This window comes from Pituophis catenifer, unplaced genomic scaffold (genome assembly GCF_029215685.1).
Source record: "Pituophis catenifer annectens isolate HBS135680 unplaced genomic scaffold, rPitCat1.0.hap2 SCAF_7, whole genome shotgun sequence".
In the NCBI taxonomy this organism is placed as follows: domain Eukaryota; kingdom Metazoa; phylum Chordata; class Lepidosauria; order Squamata; family Colubridae; genus Pituophis; species Pituophis catenifer.
This window is the reverse complement of record NW_027256887.1, coordinates 7987593-8015281: the sequence shown is the minus strand read 5'-3', so window position 1 is coordinate 8015281 and position 27689 is coordinate 7987593. Positions and strand designations below refer to the sequence as shown.

General features: G+C 45.4%; 1 protein-coding gene across 1 annotated transcript in view; it reads left to right on the top strand.

The window, feature by feature from the left end:
* The window catches only part of ANO2 (anoctamin 2), a 184157-nt gene that overhangs the window by 141118 nt on the left and 15350 nt on the right, over positions 1 to 27689 (top strand). Inside the window, exons 17-22 of the mRNA XM_070946746.1 lie at positions 3686 to 3797; positions 9048 to 9105; positions 12147 to 12247; positions 15263 to 15411; positions 24400 to 24552; positions 26410 to 26462. Of these exons, the coding sequence (XP_070802847.1) occupies positions 3686 to 3797; positions 9048 to 9105; positions 12147 to 12247; positions 15263 to 15411; positions 24400 to 24552; positions 26410 to 26462 (626 nt within the window). The remainder of the gene's footprint in view (positions 1 to 3685; positions 3798 to 9047; positions 9106 to 12146; positions 12248 to 15262; positions 15412 to 24399; positions 24553 to 26409; positions 26463 to 27689) is intronic.

Below are 27689 nucleotides of genomic sequence, written 5' to 3'. Positions count from 1 at the left end.
TAAAAGGGTCAGGGGTGGGCTTCAAAAATTTCAGCAACGGGTTCTCTGCCTGGTTGCTGGGTGGGCATGACCATGGTGGGCGAGGCCTAGTCGGCCTCCTGCACCAGGTTAGGGGGACCGTTTTTGCCTTCCCCAGGCTGCGGAGGCTTTCCTTGAGCCTCTGGGAGGGTTAAAACTGCCTCCCCAAGCTCTGGAGGCCCTCCAGAGGCCAGAAACAGGCCTGTTATTGGACTTCCAGAACTTCCAGAAAGCCCATTTTCCCCCCTTTCCAAGCCTCCGAACAGGCCCTGCATTTACTTCGCATCCAAAACAGGTCACGTGGAGACTCCCTAGAGGGGCAGGGCGGGGTGGGCAGAGCCAGCCAGGGGTGGGATTTGGAGGTTCTCCAAACTAGCCATAATGTTAGCTATGGGTTCTCCCGAACCTAGGCGAACCCATAGCAGCCCACCCCTGAAAAGGGTTCAGGATAGCCTCCATTGCATTTTTTTTCCCCAATCTTGTTGCCAAAGTTGAGTGCTCCTCAGTCCTGACATATACCAGTAGCTGTCAGGGGGAAAGACCAGGTCCACACATGAAGGTCCAGTTAAATTGATTTATTGCTACTCATGAATATGCACAAGAATCTTCTCAACTAACCTTAGCACCTGCTTAGAGTTTGATAAGGGTCAATCGAAATCAAGGGAAGTTGGACTTGGTCCACTTGTGACTACGTAGGGATGCTAGACTGATTCCTCTTTTCACTCCGCCCCCAGGTTCTGCCACATTTTCTCCTGCAGTGGCAAAACCCATTTTCTGTCCCTTCACATCCCGGCCTTTGCTTCTGCATCTCCTTTGTACCTTCCATTTTTGCCAGATAATTTGCTCTCTCTTTGTGCCTTCCTCCTCTTCTCTTTGCTTGGGTCTTTTCCAGGGGTGGGATTCAGCCAGTTTGGACCGGTTCAGATGTTAATTTTAATCTGGCTCGCCAAACCGGTTGTTCCAAGGACTAGCTGACCCCACCCACCCCGCCCCGCCGCTCCCAGGAGTCTCCACGCAGCCTGTTTTGGATGCCAAGTAAGTGCAGGGTGCACGCGGAGGATCTGGGAAGGTGAAAAACGAGCCTACCAGAAGTCCAGAAATGGGCCTATTTCCAGCCTCCAGAGGGCCTCCCTCCCTGGTGCCTGGGGGAGGCCATTTTTGCCCTCCTGGAGGCTAAAAAAAAGCCTCCGGAGCCTGGGGAGGGTGAAACTGCCCCACCCCCTCATAGTGATGGAGGAGGGCAAATAGGCCACACCCCCATGACCATGCCTACCCAGCAATCGAGCAGCGAACTGGTTGCTGAAATTTTTCAATCCCATCCCTGGTCTTATCTGACTTCATCCTCTTCTCCCTGCATGCTTGAAATCTATTTTGAGTTTGTTCTTTTCTAAGATGTGGGAAAAGAGGGGAAAGTCGCTGCCTGGGGATCTTGAGGAAGTCATGTTCTTGTGGGATGAACCTTTTCAGCAGGTGGACACACAGCTTCTCATCAGCCAGGATCTTACCAGCAGATTTTTATTTATTTATTTATTTATTTATTTATTTATTTATTTATTTATTTATTTTTCAAATTTCTATACCGCCCTTCTCCTTTCGGACTCAGGGCGGTGAACAGCCAAGTAAAACACTTTATATACAAAAGTTAAAATAGATTTAAAATAATTAAATAATTTGACCCATAATTAAAACATTTCAATTTAAAACCAATTTCAAATTTTAAAAACCCCATCATAAAATCAGGACAGCCCGGCTAACTGAAAGAGGTAGGTTTTAAGGGCCCGACAAAAAGTCCGGAGGTCTGGGATCACTCGTATCTCTGGGGGTAGATTGTTCCAGAGGGTAGGTGCCACCACAGAGAAGGCTCTCCCCCTGGGGGTCGCCAGCCGACATTGTCTGGCCGACGGCACCCTGAAGAGGCCCTCTCTGTGGGAGCGAACTGGGAGCGAACCATAGAACCATAGAATATAGAACCATAGAACCATAGAATCATGGAATTATAGAATCATAGAACCATAGAACTATAGAATCATAGAATCATGGAATCATGGAATCATAGAACTATAGAATCATAGAACTATAGAACAATAGAATCATGGAATCATAGAATCATAGAACCATGATATCATAGAACCATAGAACTATAGAATCATAGAACCATAGAACCATAGAACAATAGAATCATAGAATCATGGAATTATAGAATCATAGAACCATGGAACCATAGAAATATGGAATCATGGAACCATAGAATCATGGAATCATGGAACCATAGAATCATGGAATCATAGAATCATAGAACCATAGAACTATAGAATCATAGAACCATGGAATCATAGAACCATGGAACCATAGAATCATGGAATCATAGAACCATAGAACCATAGAACTATAGAATCATGGAATCATAGAACTATAGAATCATAGAACTATAGAACAATAGAATCATGGAATCATAGAATCATAGAACCATGATATCATAGAACCATAGAACTATAGAATCATAGAACCATAGAATATAGAATCATAGAATCATAGAACCATAGAACAATAGAATCATAGAATCATGGAATTATAGAATCATAGAACCATGGAACCATAGAAACATGGAATCATGGAACCATAGAATCATGGAATCATGGAACCATAGAATCATGGAATCATAGAATCAGAAATCATAGAACCATAGAACTATAGAACCATAGAACCATGGAACCATAGAATCATGGAATCATAGAATCATGGAATCATGGAACCATGGAACCATAGAACATGGAATCATAGAATCATAGAACCATGATATCATAGAATCATAGAACCATAGAACTATAGAATCATAGAACCATAGAACTATAGAATCATAGAATCATAGAACCATGGAACCATAGAATCATGGAATCATAGAACCATAGAATTGGAAGGGACTTTGGAGGTCTTCTGGTCCAACTCCCTGCTGTCAGGGTTCTGACCAATGCCCTAATAAAATTAAGAGTCTCAAGCCATTTAGCAAGAAAAATCCAGCTGTTTATTAAGAGCGCCATATTGGCACAATCTAGGTGAAGGCAGCTGTGGCTTCACCCACTTCGCGCCTTGCCTCTGACCCTATTTCCCCCTCCCCCCAGAGTGTGTCACCAGTCACATTCCCCAATGAAGCAATTTCACGGGTCGTAGAAGTCACACCCTCTAGCCGTTGCGGGAGTATTCGGTATGATTGCCACCTTCACTTATACAGTAATAAAGGTGGGAAATAATATAATACAAAACAAATAAAAACAAAACAAATTAAATAAAAACAAATTAAAATGAATTAAAATAATAAAATAAAATAAAAAGACAAAAAATAAAAAATAAAAGAATAAATGTTTAGTTTGCGCAAACTAAGTTCGAAGCCAGCAATTAATCTCATATGGCTTTTAAAGCACATGCCATGTCTTGTTTGAGGCTGGCATCGAGACGCTTTCATTCCCTGAAAATTCTTTTTTTTCAGAATAAAATGAAATTAGGACTCTTTGAATGGCAGCATACAGCTTGACTGAGTCAGAGTATGACTTTTCGAAATCCAGACTGTATATTTTCCTGGAAACTGCAAAACTATAATTGCTTTATTTGTATCATTGGCATGAAGTAACGCTTAACAAATTTTCTTTCCTTCGTGTTTTCTACATGGCAGAGGTACCCAAAACAGAAAAAACGTTTGAGGAGAGGTTAATTCTGAAGGCTTTCCTGCTGAAATTTGTAAATTCTTATGCACCCATTTTTTACGTGGCTTTTTTTAAGGGAAGGTAAGTTGGATCAGATTTATTAGCATTCGGTTTTAATACACGGCTCCAGTTTGGCTTGTTATTGTTGTGATAGTTTGGCTTGTTATTCAGTGGTGGGTTTCAAAACTTTTTACTACCGGTTCTGTGGGTGTGGCTTGGTGGGCGTGGCATTGCTTGGTGGGCGTGGCTTGGTGGGTGTGGCAGGGGAAAGATACTGTAAAATCTCCATTCCCACCCCACTCCAGGGGAAGGTTACTGCAAAATCCCCATTTCCTCCCAATCAGCTGGGACTCGGGAGGCAGAGAATAGACGGGGGGGGGGGCAGTCAGAATTTTTACTACCGGTTCTCCGAACTACTCAAAATTTCCGCTACCGGTTCTCCAGAACTGGTCAGAACCTGCTGAAACCCACCTCTGTTGTTATTTGTTGTGATAGCTTGGCTTGTTATTGTTGTAATAGTTTTACTACGCAATACCCACAGGGTTTTAACTGCATTTATAGTACCGGTAGTCCTCGATTTATGACCACAAATGAGCCCAAACTTTCCATTGCTAAGGAAAGACAGTGTTAAGTAAGCTTTGCTTAATTTTAAGACCATTTTTCCCCACCGTTGTTAAGCAAATCCACTGCAGTCGTTAAGTGATTTGTGTGGTCGTTAAGCGAATCTGGCTTCCCACATTGACATTGCTTGTCAGAAGCCAGGTGGGAAAGTTACAGAGAGTGATGACCTTATAGGCAGCTGTCATAAACACAGGCACCTGATTTTTTAATCACATGACTGTAGGGAGTTGGGCGTTGTGTGGCTTGGTGGGCGTGCCTTGGTGGGCCCGACAGGGGAAGGATACTGCAAAATCCCCATTCTCTCCCCACTCCTGGGGGAAGGATACTGCAAAATCTCCTTTCCCTCCCCACTCCTGGGGGAAGGATATTGCAAAATCTCCTTTCCCTCCCCACTCCTGGGGGAAGGATACTGCAAAATCCCCATTCCCTCCCCACTCCTGGGGGAAGGATACTGCAAAATCTCCTTTCCCTCCCCACTCCTGGGGGAAGGATATTGCAAAATCTCCTTTCCCTCCCCACTCCTGGGGGAAGGATACTGCAAAATCCCCATTCCCTCCCCACTCCTGGGGGAAGGATACTGCAAAATCCCCATTCCCTCCCCACTCCTGGAGGAAGGATATTGCAAAATCTCCTTTCCCGCCCCACTCCTGGGGGAAGGATATTGCAAAATCCCCATTCCCTCCCCACTCCAGGAGAAAGATACTGCAAAATCTCCTTTCCCTCCCCACTCCTGGGGGAAGGATATTGCAAAAACTTCATTCCCTCCCCACTCCTGGGGGAAGGATATTGCAAAATCCCCATTCCCTCCCCACTCCAGGAGAAAGATACTGCAAAATCTCCTTTCCCTCCCCACTCCTGGGGGAAGGATACTGCAAAATCTCCATTCCCTCCCCACTCCTGGGGGAAGGATATTGCAAAATCCCCATTCCCTCCCCACTCTGGGGCCAGCCAGAGGTGGCATTTGCTGGTTTTCCGAACTACTCGAAGTTTCCGCTACTGGTTCTCCAGAACCTTGTCATAACCTGCTGGATTTCACCCCTGCTCCAACTTTTGGTCCATGCGGGCCACACAAACAAGCAAACTCCCATCTGTGTGATGCAGGCAACACATGAAAACCCCCCCCATTCTGGTCCATGGAAAACTCTCTCTCTCTAAGGAACTGGTCCCTGGTGCCCAAAAGGTTGAGGGCCATTGGGTTAAGGCCAGAGGTGGGCTTCACATAATTTAACAACCAGTTTGCCCCAGAACCGAAAATGTGAGCGTGCACGCATCCTCACTTTGCGCATGCATGCGGCCTACTGCACATGCACTTTGCTCTCTTGCGCGCTTGCATGCATGCGCATGGATGAAAAAAACACAGCTAAATAGGACGGCATAGCGCCAGGGTGGGTGGGCAAGGCAGACCCACCTGCAAGTCACAAATACTGGTTCGCCCGAACTGGCTGAATCCCAAGGCTTCAGGGCTAGAAACTGTAACTTCTAGTTCCACCTTAGGACTGTTCGGTTCCCGTACCACGCACACACCCAACCAGCCAGCCGAGGGTTAAATAAACTCTTCAAACACTCAACGTGAGTGATAAGGAACTTGGCAGCAACTCCGTGGCTGCCTGCCAAGAACTTTTACTCCGATAACACAGACAAAAATACACACAGTTTGAATAGTCCAGTTTGTAATTAAATCCACAGCAAATAGGTGTTGTGTCCGAAGGTGCAAAGTGCCTCGCCAGAGATTAGCTTTGTCCGTCACAGAGTCCGAATGGCCACCACACTCCCTTTTATAGCCTGTGGGGTGTGGTCCAGTGACTCAGCTTAATCTCTGGCATGCCTTCCCCTCTGCTGCGCACGCTTCTCCCTGCGCCTCTGGCGAGGGTCCAGCCAGCACTTATTTTCCTCGTCGCTGTCCACCTGTGGCTGCAGGGACGTGCTTGGCTCTGAGCCTATCGTTTGGCCTTCGGTGTCCTCCGGAGGCATTGCCAGAGAGGAGGGTCCTGGAGAGGGAGGCCTTGCCAACTCCTCCCCCTCACTCTCAGAGTCTTCATCTGTCGATAGCCCAGGCTCAGGCAACGGAGCCACAACAAGGACAAAGCTGTCTGGGTGACCTTGGGCCAGTCTCCTTCTCTCAGCCCAAGGAAGGAGGCAATGGCAAACCATTTTGGAGAAACCTTGCCGAGAAAAACCTTGCCGAGACGGTCTGCGAATCGAACCCAACTGGACCACGGGGGGGGGGGGCGGAATACCCAAATTGCAAAGTTTAACAGTGTCAGTCAAACAGATGTTTGCGTATCCTGATCTTTCTTTCCCAAAGTGTCCGGGAGGGCTGAGATGGGGGAGAGAAAAGGAAAGGAATCACACGCTTGGAGGAACTGCAGTTCAGCCCCAGGCATGTGCTGTTTACTGGGGGAGGGCGTGAGGGGGTCATCTTGGAAGCCTCCTAGCCCGCCGGGAGATCAGAGAAACCATTCTCTTTCCATCCACTGAATTCCTGGCATCGCTTTCCTAAGGACATGAAACGCGCATGAGGTTATCGTGCCGAGCACAAGCAGACCGCTTTTGTTTTCCGTGCCAGATGTCTTGGGAGGTCTGAAAATGTCACAAAGCGGGCACGTGGCCACCCGCAAATTCTCATTTATTTTTTTTATTTATTAATGGGCAGCCCCATTGAAAGTCTGGCTTGTGGAGCGACACCTGGGCCTAAGATTTCCAGGGTGGACATCTGTTTTGGAGGATGAGGAGTTTCCTCTCCTTGCCGGAAATGCTATGCTTTTAATCAGGTTTCTGAAGCGTTTGAGGTTTTCCTTCCTCGGAAGACTAGGTTAAAATTGTGTCCCACGTCCTCCTCAATTCGCCCAGTAAAGGAGCAACAGGATTTTCGACAGAATCACAGTCCAAAAAATAGGACGGGATGCTGCAGGTTACCCTGGGAAGCGATGGATGTATAGTAGTGGCCAAAATTGTGGAAACCTTTTGGGGAAAGTGTTATTTTCTAAAACTAGCTAATAACACCACTTTGTTTTGGAGTAGTACCATGACATTATATATCAATGGAAAGATAATTTAATCAAGAATGTAATGCAGGGGTGAAATGCTCCCGGTTCAGACCGGATCGCCTGATCCGGTAGCGATGGAGGCGGCTGGTTCGGAGAACCGGTAATAAAAATCCCTTCCCCCCCGCCCCGCCATGCCCAGCTGAGCCGCGCAATCATCAGAGGCTTTTTTTTTTTAAAAAAAGGCATTTTTTCTACAACCTCTTCGGCCGAAAAAATGCTTTTAAAAGCAAAAAAAAAAAAAAAAAAAAAAAGCCTCTGATAATCGTGCGGCTCAGCTGGGATTATCAGAGGCTTTTGAAGAGGTTGTAGAAAAAATGCTTTTAAAAGTAAAAATAAAAAAAGTAATTGGCCACGCCTACCCAGTGACATTAGCCCCACTACCAAGCCACGCCCACAGAACCGGTAGTAACAAATTTTACATTTCACCACTGATGTAATGCAATAACTTTTATGAAGGATTTGCTATTGGAATAGCAGTTACAGTATAAAGAAGAAAAGTGAAACACGTGGAAAAAACGAGATGTACAAAAATTATCCCCATGTCAGTTAATACTTCCTTGGGTAACCTTTAGCATCAATGACGGCCTTACAACGTCTTCCCATGGAATGAAGCAATTCTTTTAGTTCTGCAGGTGTTAAAATGTGAAACCAAGATGGAATGATGACTTCTATTAACTGGGTTTTATTGCTGGGTGGCTTCTGACTAACAAGTTTCTTTAGTCGGCTCCATAGATTTTCAATCGGATGAAGGTCTGGGCTATTCCCAGGCCATTCCAGCAGTGGAATAGGATTATCTTGAAACTCCAAAAAAAAAGTGATGTTATTAGCCATCCAACCTCACAAATACACTTTTCCCAAAAGTTTTCCACAATTTTGGCCACTACTGTACCTGTGAAAAGGTTCGAATCTTACATCATCGTCCTGAAACTTTTCCCCAGGGGTTTCCACCTGCAGATGGCTCTCTTTCCCTATGATGTTTGCTTGCTTGCAAAAACTGAGGATTGACAGGCTGTCTTCCCCAATTGAAATAGCTTGCTGGGATAAACAGAAAGACTTGGCCAACTGTTTTTTGTTTTTTGTTTTAAATGTCTGTGGAGATTCTGAGTCCTCCAGGTCATCGTTGTCCCAAAGGTGCTTCTTTTTCCAAGAGGCAACTGGACTTTCTGGTTTTTTTCCTTGAAGACGTTTCGCTTCTCATCCGAGAAGCTTCTCCAGCTTTGATTGGATGGTGAGGGAATGGAAGGATTTATACATTCTTTTTTATTATTATTATTTATTTATTTATTTAGACTTCTATACCACTTCATAGTGCTTTACAGCCCTTTCTAAGCAGTTTACAAAGTTAGCATATAGCATATTGCATATTAGCATATTGCATTAGCATTAGCATATGGCCCCCAACAATCTGGGTCCTCATTTTACCCACCTCGGAAGGATGGAAGGCTGAGTCAACCTTGATCCAGTGAGATTTGATCTGCTGATCTGCTGAACTAGCAGTCAGCTGAAGTAGCTGCAATTCTGCACTCTAACCACTGCACCACCTCAGTTCGTTATATATTTATGGTTTTTTTTAAAAATAAAAACACTTTTCTTTTATAGAAGTATATAATCATGGTGTATTTTTCTGTTACTGATTTCATCCCGTATATCTCTCTGTCCTCAGGTTTGTTGGACGTCCTGGCCAATACGTCTACATGTTTGCTGGTTACCGAATGGAAGAGGTAATGTCCCAGCCACGTAGTTCTCGACTTACAGCCATTCATTTAGTGGCCACTCAAGCTTCAACCGCACTGAAAAAAAGTGACGTAAAACCATTTTTCACATGGGAGACCTTTGCAGTATCCCTATTGTCACGTGATCAGAATTCAGACGCTTGGCAACTGATTCATATTTATGATGGTTGCAGTGTCCCAAGGTCACGTGATTCCCTTTTGCGACCTTCTGACAAGCAAAGACATTGAGGAAGCCAGATTCACTTAACAACCGTGTTAGTCACTTAACATGTGCAGTGGTTCACTTAACAACTGCAGCAGGAAAAATTGTAAAATGAGGGGAAAACTCACCGATTAACTTTTTAGCAACATAAATGTTGGGCTCAGTTGGGGTCGTCAATCAAGGACTAATCTTCTACACCAGGAGTCAGCAACCTGTGGCTCTGGAGCCGCATGTGGCTCTTTCACCCCTCTGCTGCGGCTCCTTGTCACTCAAAATATGAATCACAACTGCCAATATGCGACACCTGCTGGCATGTGATTTATTGAGCTTTTCAACCCCCGGTAAGCCAACCATGGATAAATCCAAGAAAAGAAAAGTTTCAGAAGAAAACAGAATGTTTAATTCAATTACATATGCTAGTTTTGTGGCCACCCAAGAAATAGTCAGGCAAAGGAAGGTTTTGTGGCTCCCGGTGTTTTCTTTTCTGTGGGAAACAGGTCCAAATGGCTCTTTGAGTGTTTAAGGTTGCAGATCCCTGTTCTACACTGAACATTTTTTTGTTAAAATCTATCCAAACTTTCATGGCACTGCTGTGATCCCTGAGGTTATAATTTCCAAACCTCGTGGTCAGCGTTATGTTTCCAGCATAATGTTAGAAACATCATCGGAATTAAAATTAAATTAAATTAAATTAAAATACTCCCTGAAATTGATTGACAATAGACTCAAAACCAAAAAAAAAAAATGGTGTTCTTTTCTGAGCATCATTTATGACTTCTCTAGGTCTACTTCAGCAAGCAAAATGCTATAGAAATATTAATAATCGACATAATGGATGGCTTGAATTATATCTCCACAAGTACAGTAGTGGCCAAAATTGTGGAAACCTTTTGGGAAAAGTGTATTTTTGAGGTTTGATGGCTTAAATAACACCACTTTTTTGGGAGGAGTTTCAAGATAATCCTACTCCACTGCTGGAATGGCCTGGGAAGAGCCCAGACCTTCACCCAATTGAAAATCTATGGAGGCCGACTAAAGAAACTTGCTAGTCAGAAGCGACCCAGCAATAAAACCCAGTTAATAGAAGCCATCATTCAATCTTGGTTTCACATTAGAACAGCTGCAGAACTAAAAGACTTGGTTCCCTCCATGGGAAGACATTGTAAGGTTGTAATTCATGCTAAAGGTTACCCAACTAAGCATTCACTGACAGGGTGATAATTTTCGTATATTTCATTTTTTTAATGGTTTCTACATGTTTCACTTTTCTTCTTTATACTGTAACTGCTATTCTAATAGCAAATCCTCCATAAAACTGATTGCATTACATTCTTGATTAAATTATCTTTCCATTGATATATAATTTTATGGTACTATTCAAAAAAAAAAAAGTGGTGTTATTAGCTAGTTTTAGAAAATACACTTTTCCCAAAAGGTTTCCACAATTTTGGCCACTACTGTATATTTCCATTAGTTCTCCACAACCCTATGAAGTATAATTATGGAGATTATGAGAGACTAATAAATTAAGTCACCAGGCCAGGTACAACATAGCAATAACATGATCCAACATAGGAGAACAAATCCATCAGGACAAGATTCCGCAGTCCATCTGCATTTAAAAGATTACGGCCACTCTTTTGAAGACAGCAAAGTCCACATTTTTGGACAGAGAGGACTGCTGATTTGAAAGAGGGGTTAAAAAGATCATCTATGTCAAACCCAAAGGTGCTTTGTTCAAGAGGCAACTGGACTTTCTTGTTTTTCTTTGAAGACGTTTCGCTTCTTATCCAAGAAGCTTCTTCAGCTCTGACTGGGGTTTTTCTGTCCACCCTAAGGATAAAACACCCAGACACAAACTGAGCAATGTGATATATGCAGTACAATGCAATGAGCCAGGTGCAGATCTGTTCATTTGGGGAAACAAAACAACCATTTCATAAACGCATGGCCCAACATAGGAGGAGAAACCCATCGGGACAAGATTCAGCAGTCCATCTCCATTTAAAAGACAAATTTTGAAGACAACAAAGTCCACATTTTGGACAGAGAGGACCACCAGTTTGAAAGAGGGGTCCAAGTTGCCATCTATGTCAAAATTGAACAGCCCTCTTTCAACAGAGGTGGAGGGATACAACATCCTCTATCTCCAGTCTACAACACAATCCTTTCAGCAGTTCCAAGAAGGCTCCACATCATTTATTTATTTATTTATTTATTTATTTATTTATTTATTTATTTATTTATTTATTTATTTATTTTTGCTTTAATTTATATGCCGCCCTTGTCCGGAGAGTCAGGGCGGCTTACAATGCGCTAAGCAATAGCCTTCATACTTTTGTATATTTATACAAAGTCATCTTATTGCCCCCACAATCTGGGTCCTCATTTCACCTACCTTAGAAAGGATGGAAGGCTGAGTCAACCTTGAGCCTGGTGAGATTTGAACTTGCAGTAATTGCAAGCAGCAGATGTTAATAACAGTGTTTTAGTCCACTGTACTATCAGGCTCTGTGACACATTTCCACCACTCAGGTGATCCTGAGAACACAGATAAACCTCCAAGCGGCCTCAATGATCCTCTAAAAAGAATGCAAACGACCAGCTGTCTGCAAGGAGTATAAATCCTTCCATTCCCCACCATCCAGTCAGAGCGGAAGAAGCTTCTTCGATGAGAAGCGAAACGTCTTCAAAGAAAAAAAAAACAGAAAGTCCAGTTGCCTCTTGAAAAAGCACCTTTGGGTTAGTTTAAAATTGTGATGCTTGCCGCCAGGAGATTGAGGTGCCTGATTTTCAGGTCTCCCTGTGTATTTCTTGTCCATTGCAGTGTGCCCCTGGAGGATGTTTGATGGAACTTTGTATCCAGCTCAGCATTATCATGTTGGGGAAACAGCTGATTCAGAACAATATCTTTGAAATAGGCGTCCCGTAAGTATTTCGACTGCCCTCTCTCTTTTTTCCTGTGCCACAAGACTGGAAACATTAGCGTGCAGTGTGGGTGGGCCTGGTGGCGCAGTGGTTAGGATGCAGTATTGCAGCCAGACTCTGGCCACTGCCAGCAGTTCGATCCTGACCAGGTTCAAGGTTGACTCAGCCTTCCATCCTTCCGAGGTCGGTAAAATGAGGACCCAGATTGTTTGGGGGACAATAGGCTGACTCTATAAAGAGCTTAGAGAGAGCTGTAAAAGCATGTGAAGTGATATATACTGTAAGTCTAAGTGCTATTGCTATTGCTATTGCTATTGCTATTCCTTCCTTCCTTCCTTCCTTCCTTCCTTCCTTCCTTCCTTCCTTCCTTCCTTCCTCCCTCCCTCCCTCCCTCCCTCCCTCCCTCCCTCCCTCCTTTATTCCCTTTCTTATTATCCTTCCTTGTGGCTCAGAGGTTAGAATGCTGTATTGCAGGCTGACTCTGCCCACTGCCAGGAGTTCGATCCTGACCGGCTCAAGGTTGACTCAGCCTCCCATCCTTCCGAGGTCGGTAAAATGAGGACCCAGATTGTTTGAGGGGCAAGAAGCTGACTCTGTAAACCGCTTAGAGAGGGCTATAAAGCACTGTGAAGTGATATATAAGTCTAAGTGCTATTGCTATTGCTATTGCTATTGCTATTGCTATTGCTATTGCTATTGCTATTGCTATTGCTATTGCTATTCCTTCCTTCCTTCCTTCCTTCCTTCCTTCCTTCCTTCCTTCCTTCCTTCCTTCCTTCCTTCCTTCCTTCCTTCCTCCTTCCTTCCTTCCTCCATCCCTCCCTCTCTCCCTCCCTTATTCCCTTTCTTATTATCCTTCCTCATGGCTCAGAGGTTAGAATGCTGATTGTAACCCACTTAGAGAGGACTGTAAACTGGCATACAGGTAGTCCTCGTCTTACAACGGTTCACTTAGTGACCGAAGTTACAACAGCACCGAAAAAAGTGACTTATTACTGTTTTTCAGTTACGACTTTTGTAGCATCCCCATGATCACATGATCAAAATTCAGATGCTTGGCAACTGGCTCACACTTATGCTGTGTCCCAAGGTCACGTAATCCCCTTTTGCGACCTTCTCACAAGCAAAGTCAATGGGGAAGACAGATTCACTTAACAACCAGGTTACTACCCTGTTTCCCCGAAGATAAGACATCCCCTGACAAGAAGCCCAATCGGGCTTTTGAGTGCATGTACTAAAATACCCCCCCCCAAAAAAAATAAGCCCTCCCCGAAAATAAATCCTCCCCAAAAATATTTAAACACATGTGCAGCTGGTCCCCGCCATTTCCTCTGGTTAGGGTTAGGGAGACAGAGCTGGAAATCAGGTAAGATTACAAGAGGAGCTCCGTCTTGCTCCACGCGCCCCAAAATAATAAGACCTCCCCAAAAATAAGACCAAGAGCTTATTTCGGGTTTCAAAACAATATAAATCAGCATCTTATTTTTGGGGAAACACGGTAACTTATCAACTGCAGTGATAACAACTGTGGCAAGAAAGGTAATAAAAGAAGGCAAAACTCACAACAAATGTCTCACTTAACAACAGAAATTCTGTGGTCGTAAGTCGAAGACTACCAGTATAAGTTTAAGCGCTATTGCTATTGTCCTTTTGTGGGTTCGGAGGCCTGAACCATTGGCTGCCCTCAATGATACAGATAGTCCTCGACTTAACAAGTGAATCATATGGTTGTTAAGCAAATCTGGTTTGATTTGGCTTGTTAGAAGCTCCTAGGAAGGTTGCAAATGACAATCCCACTATTGTCTCACAGAGAATATACCATGGTTTGCAGAGTGGCACAGTGGTGAGACTGCAGTACTGCAGGCTACTTCTGCTGACTGCCGGCTGCCAGCAGTTCGGCATTTTGATCCTGACCGGCTCAGGGTTGACTCAGCCTTCCATCCTTCCGAGGTCAATAAAATGAGGACCCAGATTGTTGGCAGCCAAGGCTGATTCTGTAAACCGCGTATTGCTATCCTAAATACATCCCATTTGCCAAGTGCCCGAATTTGAATCACGTAACTGTCGGGAAGCTGCAACAGTTGTAAGTTCTGTGAGAACTGGTCATAAATTGCTTGTTTCAGTCCCATTGTAGCTTTGAATGGCCAATAAATGAATGTTTTGTAAGTCGAGGACTACCTATAAAAGGTAAAGGTTCCCCTCGCACATATGTGCTAGTCGTTCCCGACTCTAGGGGGCGGTGCTCATCTCCATTTCAAAGCCAAAGAGCCAGCGCTGTCCGAAGACGTCTCCGTGGTCATATGGCCGGCATGACTCAATGCCAATGGTGCACGGAACGCTGTTACCTTCCCACCAAAGGTGGTCCCTATTTTTCTATTTGCATTTTTTTAACGTGCTTTCGAACTGCTAGCTTGGCAGAAGCTGGGACAAGTAACGGGAGCTCACTCCATCACGCGGCACTAGGGATTCGAACCACCGAACTGCCGACCTTTTCGACTGACAAGCTCAGCGTCTTAGCCGCTGAGCCACCACATCCTATATACCCACACCTAAATACATACATCCTTGTGAGCTTTCTCCTGGAACTCTCAAGAGAAGAGGGGTGACCGTTATAAAAATAATAATAATAATAATTGATCGTTTTCATGAATGGCTCCCCTCTGAATCACCTGATTTAATTTCTCGAGATGCTTTAAAAAAAAAAAGAACCACGCGAAAGGAACCAGAGTAAAAGTGTATTATTGGAAGACTTTCAAAAAGGACATCCGCGTCAGTGGATTTTAAAAGCGTGCGTCCATGTGCTCACACATACACACACACAAAGAAAGGTGGGGCTTCCTAAATCACAAACGGTAAGAATTAGCCTGTATCTCTGCTGCCAGATGGCTCTCAGAGAGAGAGAGAGACACATATACACACACAGAGACCAAAGCTTTATCATGTACAAAGTCCCTTAAAAATAGACTGATTTCCCCCCTGCAATTGAGTTAATGGCCTGCTGTTTTACATTTCCAGGAAATTAAAGAAACTGTTCCGTAAACTAAAAGATGAGAGACCGGAGAAGAAGGAAAACCATTCCGATCCATCTAAGCAGCCTCAGCAATGGGAGCTGGATTACGTCTTGGAACCGTTCACGGGTCTGACCCCGGAATACATGGAAATGAGTAAGGCTGGGGCAACCGTAAATCCCTCTTATCTTTCCCTCAAAACCTGCTTGTCCGAGATTTAAGACAGCCCCGACTTCCTCTTGTCGTAACTCTCCGGTGTCAGGTTGGCCGAAGTGCATCCTTTTACTGTATTTGCAAGAAACATTAGAAGTTCTGTTCGAGAAACGTACCTTCTGGAGCGTGGAGGCTACAGGCTCCTAGAGGTAGAAGCAGGGGTGGGCTGCTGGGGGTTCAGAGGGTTTCAGGGGGAACCTCTAGCTAAGATTTTGTGCAGTTTGGAGAACCCCCAAATCCCACTCCTGGCTGGCCCCGCTCATCCCCTCCCAGGAGTCCCCACGTGGCCTGTTTTGGATGCAGATAAGTGCAGGGTGTGCGTGGAGGCTCAGGGAGGGCGAAAAATGAGCCTACCAGAAGTTCAGGCCTGTTTCTGACCTCCAGAGGGCCTCCGAAGCATGAGGAAACCGTTTTTTGCCCTCCTTGAGGCTCGAGGAAAGCCTCCAGAGCCCAGGGAGGGCAAAAAACACCCCCCGACTAGTCGGAAGCCGACTAGGCCACGCCTACCATGGCCACGCCCACCCAACAACCGGGCAGAGAACCCCTTGCTATAATTTTTGAAGCCCATCCCTGGATAGAAGGCTCTGTTGGTTTGATTCTGTCAGATGACCTTAGATCAGTGGTGGGTTGCTCCCGGTTCTGTCCGGTTCTTGAGAACCGGTAGTAAAAGCGTCAGGAGGCTCCGCCCACCCGCCCTGATGTCATATTTGGCGATCTGCACATGCGCGTGCTCCCGTTATGAACCGGTAGTAAAGGTAAGTAGAACCCACCCCTGCCTTAGATCAACTTTCAAAGTCCTGTTGAAGAAGGAGGTTTGGAACTGTGGTTCTTGTAGTAGGAGGTGGCCTTCAGATTTGACTGCTCCTTTCAGATCAGTGTCTCTGAACCTTCACAATTTTTAAGATGTGTGGACTTCCACTCCCAGAATTCCCCAACCAGAATTCTGGGAGTGGAAGTCCACCCATCTTAAAGGCGAAGTCCACCACATCTTAAAGCTGCAAGCGAGAAACCTGTTTTAGATGTTTTTTTAAAAAAAAATTGATTTATATGCTGCCCTTCTCCAGAGACTCAGGGTGGCTTACAGTGCATTAAGCAATAGCCTTCATACTTTTGTATATTTTATACAAAGTCAGCTTATTGCCCCCACAAACTGGGTCCTCAATTTACCTACCTTAGAAAGGATGGAAGGCTGAGTCAACCTTGAGCCTGGCAAGATTCGAACTTACTTTAATTGCAGACAGCTGGTGTTAAATTACAGTGCCTTGTCTGCAGAGCTATCCAGGCTCTTATGTCAGATGTTTCTAACAAAGGAGAATAAACAGCCATATGATCTTCATTGGCCCTTTGAGTGAAGGAGAGCAGTTTCGTATAACTTGGGTCTATTTTGTTTCTGCACTAAAAAAATATCTGCCTGTTTCTTTTCATTCTATTTTTTTTTTTTTTAACAGAATTAAAATTCTTATTTATGGGATTCGTGATGCTTTCTGAGCTCGGTTGTTTTCTTGAAGATGTTTCATTACCCAACTAAGTAGCATCATCAGTGCTAGCCGGGGGTAGGGTTTGCTCTCAGTTTATATACCAGTAGCTTGCCCTCTCGGTGTACTTGATGTTTCCTTGATTATATTGTTTACTGTTTGTTGCCTGAGTTGGCAGTTCCTTAATTGCGTTTTTATTTACAGCTTAATTATTGGTCTAGATCTTGGTGTTATTATTATTAACTTAATAATAGTTTAATTAACTTAATTAAGTTATTATTATTATTAACTTAATCTTAATTATTAGATCTTGGTGTTAAACTGTAGATATCTTGGTGTTGATTGCTAGTGAGGAAACGTTTTGTTCTTTTTGTTTCCTTTTTAGCTTATTTTATTTTTTATCTCTTTTGAATGGTATGTAGATGTTGTTTTATCCCTGTGTGTCTGTTGATGGCTGATTTATCTGACTGCCAGGCTACACAAATTCTGAATATTTTGAAAAAATAACATATTCCTGAGATACTTTTCAGAGGAAAATTATCCCGGAGGGATTTTTCATGTTATGTTCCAGCAACGGATGGTATTAATATAAATATAATGTAAGACTTGTTTTGACATTTTGTGCGGAACTGTCAGAAACATGTGTCTTTTTATGGCACACCTTTTCTTTCCTTTTGTGCGAGTGGCTTTTTGGCCAGAAGAAGACAAGGAGGCGCCGTATTCTGCTGTGTGATCTGTGCCACAGCAAAACGACTTGGCAGATGTTGCAAATGTTCTCCTTTGGAAATCCTATATATTCTAAACATCTGGCTTTATATTGTTCTCAGGGCAAATGTCTACTAATAATCCTCCATTAATTGAATAAAAGTTCTTTTCAGGTCAAACAGGTAGTTTATGCTGGAAGGCATTACCATACTTTTCAGAGTATAAGACGCACTTTTCCCTCACTAAAAGAGGGTGGAAATGTCGGTGCATTTTATACACCGAATGCAGCCATTTTTGGACTCCCAACCCCCCCCCATGCATCCCGCCAAAAACAGGCCCATTTCTCCCAAAAACAGGACACGCAGAGGGTTTGAGAGGCCTGCAGACTGCTCCTGGTGGCCAGGGAGGGCAAAAACTGGAGGCGCAGAGGCCAAAAAGTTTTTTTTTTCTTGTTTTCCTCTTCGAAATCTTGGTGTGTCTCATGGGTGAAATCCAGCAGGTTCTGACAGGTTCTGGAGAACCTGTAGCGGAAATTTTGAGTAGTTCGGAGAACCGGCAAATACCACCTCTGGCTGGCCCCAGAGTGGGGTGGGAATGGAGATTTTGCAATATTCTTCCCCCAGGAGTGCGGAGGGAATGGGGATTTTGCAGTATCCTTCCCTTGGAGTTGGGTGGGAATGGAGATTTTGCAGTATCCTTCCCCTGCCACGCCCACCAAGCCACGCCCACAGAACTGGTAGTAAAAAAAAATAGATTTCACCACTGGTGTGTCTTATACTCCAGTGCGTCTTATAGTCCAAAAAATATGGTAATTCCACTCGGTAGCTGCCTGAAATCAAAGTGTTAATTGCTTAGCTCTGCAAACCTGGATTTATAGTCTCAGTATCGGCAGGAAAATAGCAAGGGAAGCACTTTTTGGGAACAAGGAACCTTCTAGACAGCAAAGTACCTACTAGCCAACTTGCCAACACAATCCTAGGCTGCATCAACAGATGGTTAGCAACAAGATTATAGGAAGTGAATAGCAAGTGTCTATACCAGACTTCCAGAGGTGGTATTCAGCCGGTTCGTACTGATTTTGGCGAACTGGTAGCAGTGATCACAGATCGCCCGCCCACCCCGCCTCTATGCCATCCTATTTAGGCACATTTTTGAGGCCGGGTGCATGCACGGAAGGCACGCAAGGAAGCAAAGTGCATGCACGGAAGGCCGGGTGCAGGCTCAGAAGGCACACACAAACCAGTGGTAAGAATATTGGAAACCCACCGCTGCAGACTTCCCCAATCTTTCTGACTTTGTGGACCAGTGGGGGGGGGAGGAAAGGGATGGTTCCACATACAGCTCCATTTGTGTGAGCCACAGGCAAGCGTGCCCACTGTTTGTGCAACTGGAGCACGTGCACACGTGCTTGCTCGTTCCTCACACGTGGGGATACGTGTGCATCAGTGATGGGTTGCCCCTGGTTCAGACCGGTTCTATAGAACTGGTAGTAAAACTGGAGGGAGGCTCCACCCACCGACCCCGATGTCATCAGAATGCTTCTGCGCATGTGCAGAAGCTTCTGCGCCTGTGCGGCCGCATTGCGAACTAGTAGTAAAGGTAAGTAGCAGGGGTGGGTTCTACTTACCTTTACTACCAGTTCACAACAGGGCATGTACAGAAGCGTTCTGATGATGTTGGGGTCGGTGGGTGGAACCTCCCTCCGGTTTTACCACCGGTTCTATAGAACCAGGCCAAACCGGGGGCAACCCACCTCTGGTAAGTAGAACCTACTCCTGGTGTGCATGCACACTCACTTGCTCACCAGAGGGCAGGGCAAGAAGTAATGGGTGGAAACCAGGGGTGAAATCTAAAAATTTTCGCTACTGGTTCTGTGGGCGTGGCTTAATTAGTGGGCATGGCTTGGTGGTCAGGTGACTGGGTGGGCGTGGCTTGATGGTCAGGTGGGCGTGGCCAAGTCGCGGTCACTTCTTTGCCCTTTTTTAACCTACAAAACACAACACAACACAACTGGCTCACCCACAATGTAAAAGCAGCTGTGCTAGACCCAAAATGGCCCCTGCAACAAGCAGGAACCTCACACAGCCCCAAAAAGTCCAAAAAAAACCAACTTTCACACTTTACACACACAGAATTCCACATACAGCTTTGTGAGATTTTGTGTGTTTGTGTCGTTAGAGTGAAACACTACAGAAACACACAAAATCTCAGAAAGCTGCACAAATATTATTTTATTTTATTTTTATTTTTATATAAAAGCAGCTAAATTTAAAACTTCCTAAACTTTAAATGGCTAGGTCTAAAAAAAGAACAACTAAAAAAAACACCAATTAACTATTTTTTTTAAAGCTCCCAAAGGGGAAAAAAACTGGCAGGCAGGCAAGCAGGCAGGCAGGCAGATAAAGCTGCTCACCGATGAGCTTCATTGCAGGCAGGGAGATTCAGTTGCTTGCTGATGCAATGGATTGCAGGGATTACAGCAAGCGAAGCAAGGCGTGCGAAGGTAAGCAAGCTGGAGGCTGGTGGGGGAAGGGATTTTTGCTACCGGTTCTCCGAACTGCCCACCGCCATTGCTACCTACTCGCCCGAGCCGGTCCGAACCGGGAGCATTTCACCCCTGGTGGAAACATTAAAGAGAGATTCAACCTGGAACTAAGAAGAAATTTCCTAACAGTAAGAGTAATTAATCAATGGAACAGATTGCCTCCCAGAATTGTGAGTGCTCCATCATTGATGGTTTTCAAAAAGTGATTGAACAATCCTTTGCCCGGTATGGTATTATAAGGACTCCTGCCTGGGGCAAGGGAGTGAATTAAAAGATCTTCATGATCCCTTCCAACCCTGTGATTATAGTTGACCCCCATGGATGTATCCTGATCCTTATGCCTTTTTTTGGCATTCCCTGATATCCATAAGAAGATAAACTCATGTCCCCAATTTATTTCATCTTGTTTATGTTATATTAGGTCCTATGTCAGTGATGGCTAACCTTTTTGCCATTGTGTGCCAGGAAGGGGGGGAGGCGGGAGAGGTTTGCGCGTGCGTGTGCCCACACCCATAATTCTATGTGCCCCGCCACGCGCATGCGAGCGCGACCCCCACTCCTCGCACGCGATGGCCCGGTAGGTCCGTTTTTCTTTCTCACCTGGCTCCAGATCCTCTCTATGCATCTGGGGAGGGCGAAAACAGCCTTCCCCAACCCCTCGGAGGCTGGAAGTTGAGAAACGGGCTGTTTTGGGCTTCCGAGGGGGTGGGGAAGGCTGTTTTCGCCCTCCCCAGATGCATAGAGAGGATCTGAAGCCAGGGAGAAAGAAAAATGGGCCTCCCCCCCCCCCCAGGCTCCCTACTGGTGGGCCCAAAAGGGCCGAAAATCAGCTGACGGAGCTTAGCTGGCGTGCCAGGCAACAGGCAGGTGGCACGCGTGCCATAGGTTCGCCATCACGGTCCTATGTTATAGTGTAGGGCAGGTGTCAGCAACCTGTGGCTCCGGAGCCGCGTGTGGCTCTTCGGGCCCTCTGCCATGGCTCCCTGTCGGGTGATCCCACCACTGGCTGGCCCTGCCTCTCGCCTTCCCTTCCTGGTCACTCCTCGCCCGGCCTGAGAAGGTAAGGGTGATGGCGGGGGATGGAGAAGCGGCCGGGGCAGAGACAGAGAGATACAGAGAGACGGGGAGAGAGAGACGGGGAGAGCAGCATTCAGGGCAATGATTGATGACGTTGCTAGGCCTCTCCGATTCTGCTGTCCTCGCTGCTCGCAGCTGTTACTGTTAAGGGAGTGGGGGGTGCTTGATTGATAATCACCGGATGTATGTTTAAGGGGCTGAGTTTTTGTTAAATAGCGCTGTGGTGTGATTACACCCAGCGCTGACTTTGAACCAAAACACCGACTTGTACTTTACTTTTGACTGCAAGCTTATCATTGCCAAAGTAAACCCTGATTCTCTGTGTGTTACTGGTGATTATTTCCTATCGCAGTTCTGAACGAACGACAAGCCGAGACATAGAGAGATACAGAGAGAGGTAGGGGGGAGAGAGAGGGGGGAGGGAGGGAGATGTCAAAAGGGTTTTTTAACAACTGATTCTCTGCCCTAATGACCAACTGGGTAAGTGTGGCTAGGGAGTCATGTGACTGGTGGAAGTGAGTGACGTCGAGATAGCCATGCCCAGCCAGGTTTTGTGGCTCCCGGTGTTTTCTTTTCTGTGGGAAACGGGCCCAAATGGCTCTTTGAGTGTTTTAAGGTTGCAGACCCCTGGTATAGGGTAAACAGCAAATTACCCTTTCCCCCTTTGATTTGGAGCTTTGCTTATTCTAATTTAGAGTGATCGGATTTCAAAAGCAGCGGAAGATGTCTAGGTGTAAAGAATTATCCGTTATCTAAACAGAGGAGATTTGGAAAAAGAAAGGTTCCCTTGCGAGTTGCATGAAAAAGATGCATCTCCTGAAGGCCGCAAATATGTTCCCATTATACATTATTCCATTTTACGTTGGTGTTGATTAGAGGACCATTTGTGGCATAGATACTTCCCTGCAGTTTTACAGGCAAAAGTAAGGAAGGCCTTCATTCTATATATTCCTTATATTCATAAATATTCATATTTATGACCGTTGCTATATCCCAAAGACATAACGCTAACCCTTTTGTGACCATCTGATAAGCAAAGTCAATAGGAAAACCAGATTCACTTAACAATCAAGTTGCTAATTTATCAACCACAGTGATTCCACTTAACAACCGGAGCAAGAAATGTCATAAAACAGGACAAAACCAGTGGTATAATCTAATTTTTTTTTTACTACCGGTTCTGTAGGTGTGGCTTGGTGGGCGTGGTAGGGGAAGGATACTACAAAATCCCCATTCCCACCCCACTCCAGGGGAAGGATACTACAAAATCCCCATTCCCACCCCACTCCAGGGGAAGGATACTGCAAAATCTCCATTCCCACCCCTTTCTGGGGCCATCCAGAGGTGGTATTTGCCGGTTCTCCGAACTGCTCAAAATTTCCGCTATCGGTTCTCCAGAACCTGTCAGAACCTGCTGGATTTCACCCCTGGACAAAACTCACTCAATGTCTCACTTAACGACAGACATTTTGGGTTCTGTTGTGATCATAAGTCGAGGACTACCCCTACCACAGAAATAGACCAGGAAAATTTTGGGGAAAAAATCAATATAACGCAATGATTTTTTTTTTCTCTTGGAGAGAGTAAGGTTGTCCTTTTGATAAACATCAGGCAGAATTAAATTCAGTACTTCTAAATCCAACCAGATTAATTTCGAAGCTATGGAAATGTTTTCCCCAAAGCAGGAAAAATCATCAAAACCTGCTCACCCCCCCCCCCCCAGACGCCAACAAACGTCCTTCAAGAGAGAAGAACCACATTCCTCCGTAATCTTCATGACATTCTAGGATTTGAATGTTTTCTTTCGGGGCAGCACGTGGAGACATGTTGTATACATTAATTGCCATCCCAAAAAAAAAAAAAAAATGACATGGGAAATCGTTGCTGGTACTAGAATTTCAAAGGTTTCTGGGCTGCCAAATACAGTAGAGGGTATCTTGATATTTTCTTATTTATATTTATATTCAGAATAAGGTATGTTCTGCAGTCTTAACCAGTGGTGGGATTCAACCAGTTCGCACCACTTCGGCTGAACCAGTTATTAAATTGCTGGCTGGCCCCTTCCCTCCCCTCCCTGCCCCTCCTTGCCCCTTCCAGAAGTCACCACATGCCCCCTTTTTGCTCCCAGGGAGGCCTACTAGGCCAAAAATGGGGCACGGAGGGGTTGGGGGTGCAGCACTCCCAGGGGGGTGCAGCAGGGATGGGTTCTAAATTTTTTTACTACCGGTTCTGTGGGCGTGGCTTATTTTGTGGGTGTGGCTTGGAGGTCATGTGAGTAGGTGGGCGTGGCTAGCTGGTCAGAGTCATTTCTGGAAGGTCCTCGCATTACAACCAGTCCTCGCACTTACGACCCGACTCATTTGTTTGCTTTTAACACTGATCAGCTGTAGGACGGCCCTTCGAAGCCCCGCAGCAAGAGTTTAAACAGTTTTTTTCCCTCTAGTCATCAGCTGGGACTCAGGAGGCAGCAATAGATTGGGGGTGGGACCAAATAAAAGGTAAGAATAACGTGGGGGGGTGGGGGGGGTGGGGAGAACCGGTTCGGTGACGTCATATCGTCACCGCTACTGGCTCGGCCGAACCGGGAGGAACCCACCACTGGGGTGCAGGAGGCCGAATGCTGCCTGTCACGCCCACCCTGGCCACGCCCACCCAGGGCAGAGAACCGGTTGTTAAATTATTTGAATCCCACAACTGGTCTTTAACTCTCCCCTGAAGTAGAGGAAATATCTTGGAACATTTGTGGCCTTCTTTGTCCAAAGTGGACATTGGCATCCAGAGTGACCTCTGGGCTCAACATCTTATCAATCTCTTGTCCAAAACCTACATGAGGCTTGAATCCAACACACTGCTAAATGTGTATTGTATGATAATCCAGATTACTGAAGACCTTGGATGGTCCTACCTTGGTTCTGAGGAATTCTAGGAGTCAAAGTCCACTGATCTTAAAGTTGCCAAGGTTGGACGCTCCTGCTTTGTTTCATCTGTTTCCTGGGGCCAGAATGCGGATCCGAGTCGGGAAACACACCTTTTCTAGAAGGAGATACCTGCCACCTGAAATGTTTATATCTACTGTGGTCTTTTATCCCTCCCCTCACATCCCTCCCCTCCTCCTTTCTTGTCTTCTAGTCATTCAATTCGGCTTTGTGACTCTCTTTGTGGCCTCCTTTCCTCTGGCTCCAGTGTTTGCCTTGTTGAATAACGTCATTGAAGTTCGACTCGATGCCAAAAAGTTTGTGGCTGAACTAAGAAGGCCCGATACTGTGAGAGCAAAGGATATAGGTATGAGGGTTTGTTGGTTTGTTTGTTTTTTTAAAAAAATAAAGATTAAGAAAACCATGTTAAGGGAAATATGACATAGGTAGTCCTCAACTTATGATGGGCCACTTAACAACCATTCTAAGTTACATCGGACCTCAAAAAAGGTACTTAAGATGCAGGTTTGATGTTCCGGCAGCCACCCCACTCTCCATGTGGTCATGTGACTGCATTTTGGGCACTAGGAAACTAGTCCTCATTGACATCCATTTGCAGTGTGACGGTGATCATGTGAATATTATTTACAACATTTTTGATGCAAAAGGGGGTTTACTTCCAACTTCTAGCAAAAGATGAGCCGTAACAAACAATGGGTTCAGTTACTGATCAAGGCATTCATTTAATGGCTGCAATGTTCGCTTAACAACTGCCACAAAGAAGATCATAAAATTAGGCACTGTCACATGAGGATCTATTTAATGACCATCTCCACTTATGACCATAATTGTAGATTTAGTTATGGCTAATAAGTTGAGGACTACCTGTATCAGGGGTGGGATTGAAAAATTTCAAAAACCAGTTCGCTGGCCAGTTGATGAGTGGACGTGGCCATGGGGGAGTGACCGACTCGGCCTCCTGCACCATGGCAGGGGGCGTTTCGCCCTCCACAGGCTCCAGAGGCTTTTCTCAAGCCTCCAGGAGGGCAAAAACGGCCTCCCCCCGGGCACTGGAGGCCCTCCAGAGACCAGAAATGGGCTCATTTCCAGACTTCTGGTATGACGGTAGGCCCATTTTTCACCCTCCCCAGGCTCCGGAGGCTTTTCTTGAGCCTCCAGGAGAGCAAAAACAGCTTCCCCCGGGCACTGGAGGCCCTCGGGAGACCAGAAATGGGCCTATTTCCAGACTTGCGGTACTTTCGATAGGTCCGTTTTTCACCCTACCCAGGCTCCGGAGGCTTTTCTTGAGCCTCCAGGAGGGCGAAAACAACCTCCCCTGGGCACCAGAGGCCCTTCGGAAGCCAGAAACAAGCCCGTTTCTGGACTTCTGGTAGGCCGGTTTTTCACCCTCCCAGAGCCTCGGTGCGTGCCCTGCAGTTACCTGGCTGTTCTGTCCCCGTCTCACACACGCACACAAACAGACAGCCGGGGGTTAAATAAACTGGCAGACAACCAATTCTTTCGATAAGAGGATTGGCAGCAACCCAGTACCTGCTTGCCAAGAACTTTACTCATAAACAAGATACACACAGTTCAAGAATTGTCAAGTCCAGTCCATAATTAAATCCAAGGCAGATAATGTTGTTTCCAAAGATGCAATGTGACTCGATAGTAGTTAGTTTTGTCCGTCACAGAGTCTGAATGGCCACCTCACCCCCTTATATCCCCTGTGGGGTGTGGTCCAGTGACTCAGCTTAATCTCTAGCACGCCTCCTTTTCTGTTGCGTGCGCTTGTCTCTCCGACGCTGGCGTGGATCCAGCCAAGACTTATCTCCTTCACTGTCCGACTGTGAGGAGATATCTGGCTCCTGGCCAATCTCTTCTCCTACGGGAGACACCTGAGGCATTGCCAGAGAGGAGGGTCCTGGAGAGGGAGGCCTGGCCAACTCCTCTCCTTCATGTTCGGAGCCTTCTCCTTCCGATAAGTCGGCCTCGGGGGTCGGAACCATAACACTGGCATCCAAAATGGGCCTCATGGAGACTCCTGGGAGGGGAGGGGCAGGCGGGGTCAGCCAGTCCTCGGAACAACCGGTTTGGCAAACCAGATTAAAATTAACATCCGATTCGCCCAAACAGGCTGAATCCCACCACTGACCTGTATTCAGAATTTGCTTAACGGGAACCCAACCAAAAGATCTTAACAAAGTTTTATGCTTTCTTGCAGGAATCTGGTTCAATATTTTGAGTGGCATCGGAAAGTTTTCAGTCATAATTAATGTAAGTAGTGGCTTCAAGCTTGCTGGTTTGACATAAGAAATTGGACAGAGTCAGTCAAATGTAACTTTGTGTTCATTTTTCTTCTAAAATGAAAGTGTGCCAGTATTCAAGTCTTGGTTGACAATTCAGCACATAATTTTTAAAAAGCTTTTCCACATAAATCTAACCTGCGAAGATGGAGCCAAGTTCATAGGAAATCTCAACTTCCATTCTCCTCTCCCCTCTAACCCGTGAAATATACAATGGGGGATTTTATTCATAAATATAGTCATCCATCTTTTCTTTTTTGATAGGCCAATGGACAGCATATTGGTGATCTGCCAGTATGGAAACTGATGCAGTTCTAACATATATTTGCTTCATAGTCAGAGGCATTGTAAGGAGAGTGGGGATTGGAAAACGGAATGGAATAGGAATAGGAATAGGAATAGGAATAGGAATAGGAATAGAATGGAATGGAATGGAATGGAATGGAAAGGGAAGGGAAGGGAAGGGAAGGGATCGGATCGGAACGGAATGGAATAGAATAATATTGGAATGGAATGGAATGGAATGGAATGAAATAATATTGGAAGGGAAGGGAAGGGAAGGGAAGGGAAGGGAAGGGAAGAAGGGAAGGGAAGGGATCAGAATGGAACAGAATGGAACAGAACAGAACAGAACAGAACAGAACAGAACAGAACAGAACAGAACAGAACAGAACAGAACAGAATAGAATAATATTGGAATGGAATGGAATGGAATGGAATGGAATGGAATGGAATGGAATAATATTGGAAGGGAAGGGAAGGGAAGGGAAGGGAAGGGAAGGGAAGGGAAGAAGGGAAGGGAAGGGATCAGAATGGAACGGAATGGAACGGAACGGAACAGAACAGAACAGAACAGAACAGAATAGAATAATATTGGAATGGAATGGAATGGAATGGAATGGAATGGAATGGAATGGAATGGAATGGAATAATATTGGAAGGGAAGGGAAGGGAAAGGAAGGGAAGGGAAGGGAAGGGAAGGGAAGGGAAGGGATCAGAATGGAACGGAATGGAACAGAACAGAACAGAACAGAACAGAACAGAACAGAACAGAATAGAATAGAATAATATTGGAATGGAATGGAATGGAATGGAATGGAATAATATTGGAAGGGAAGGGAAGGGAAGGGAAGGGAAGGGAAGGGAAGGGAAGGGAAGGGAAGGGAAGGGAAGAAGGGAAGGGAAGGGATCAGAATGG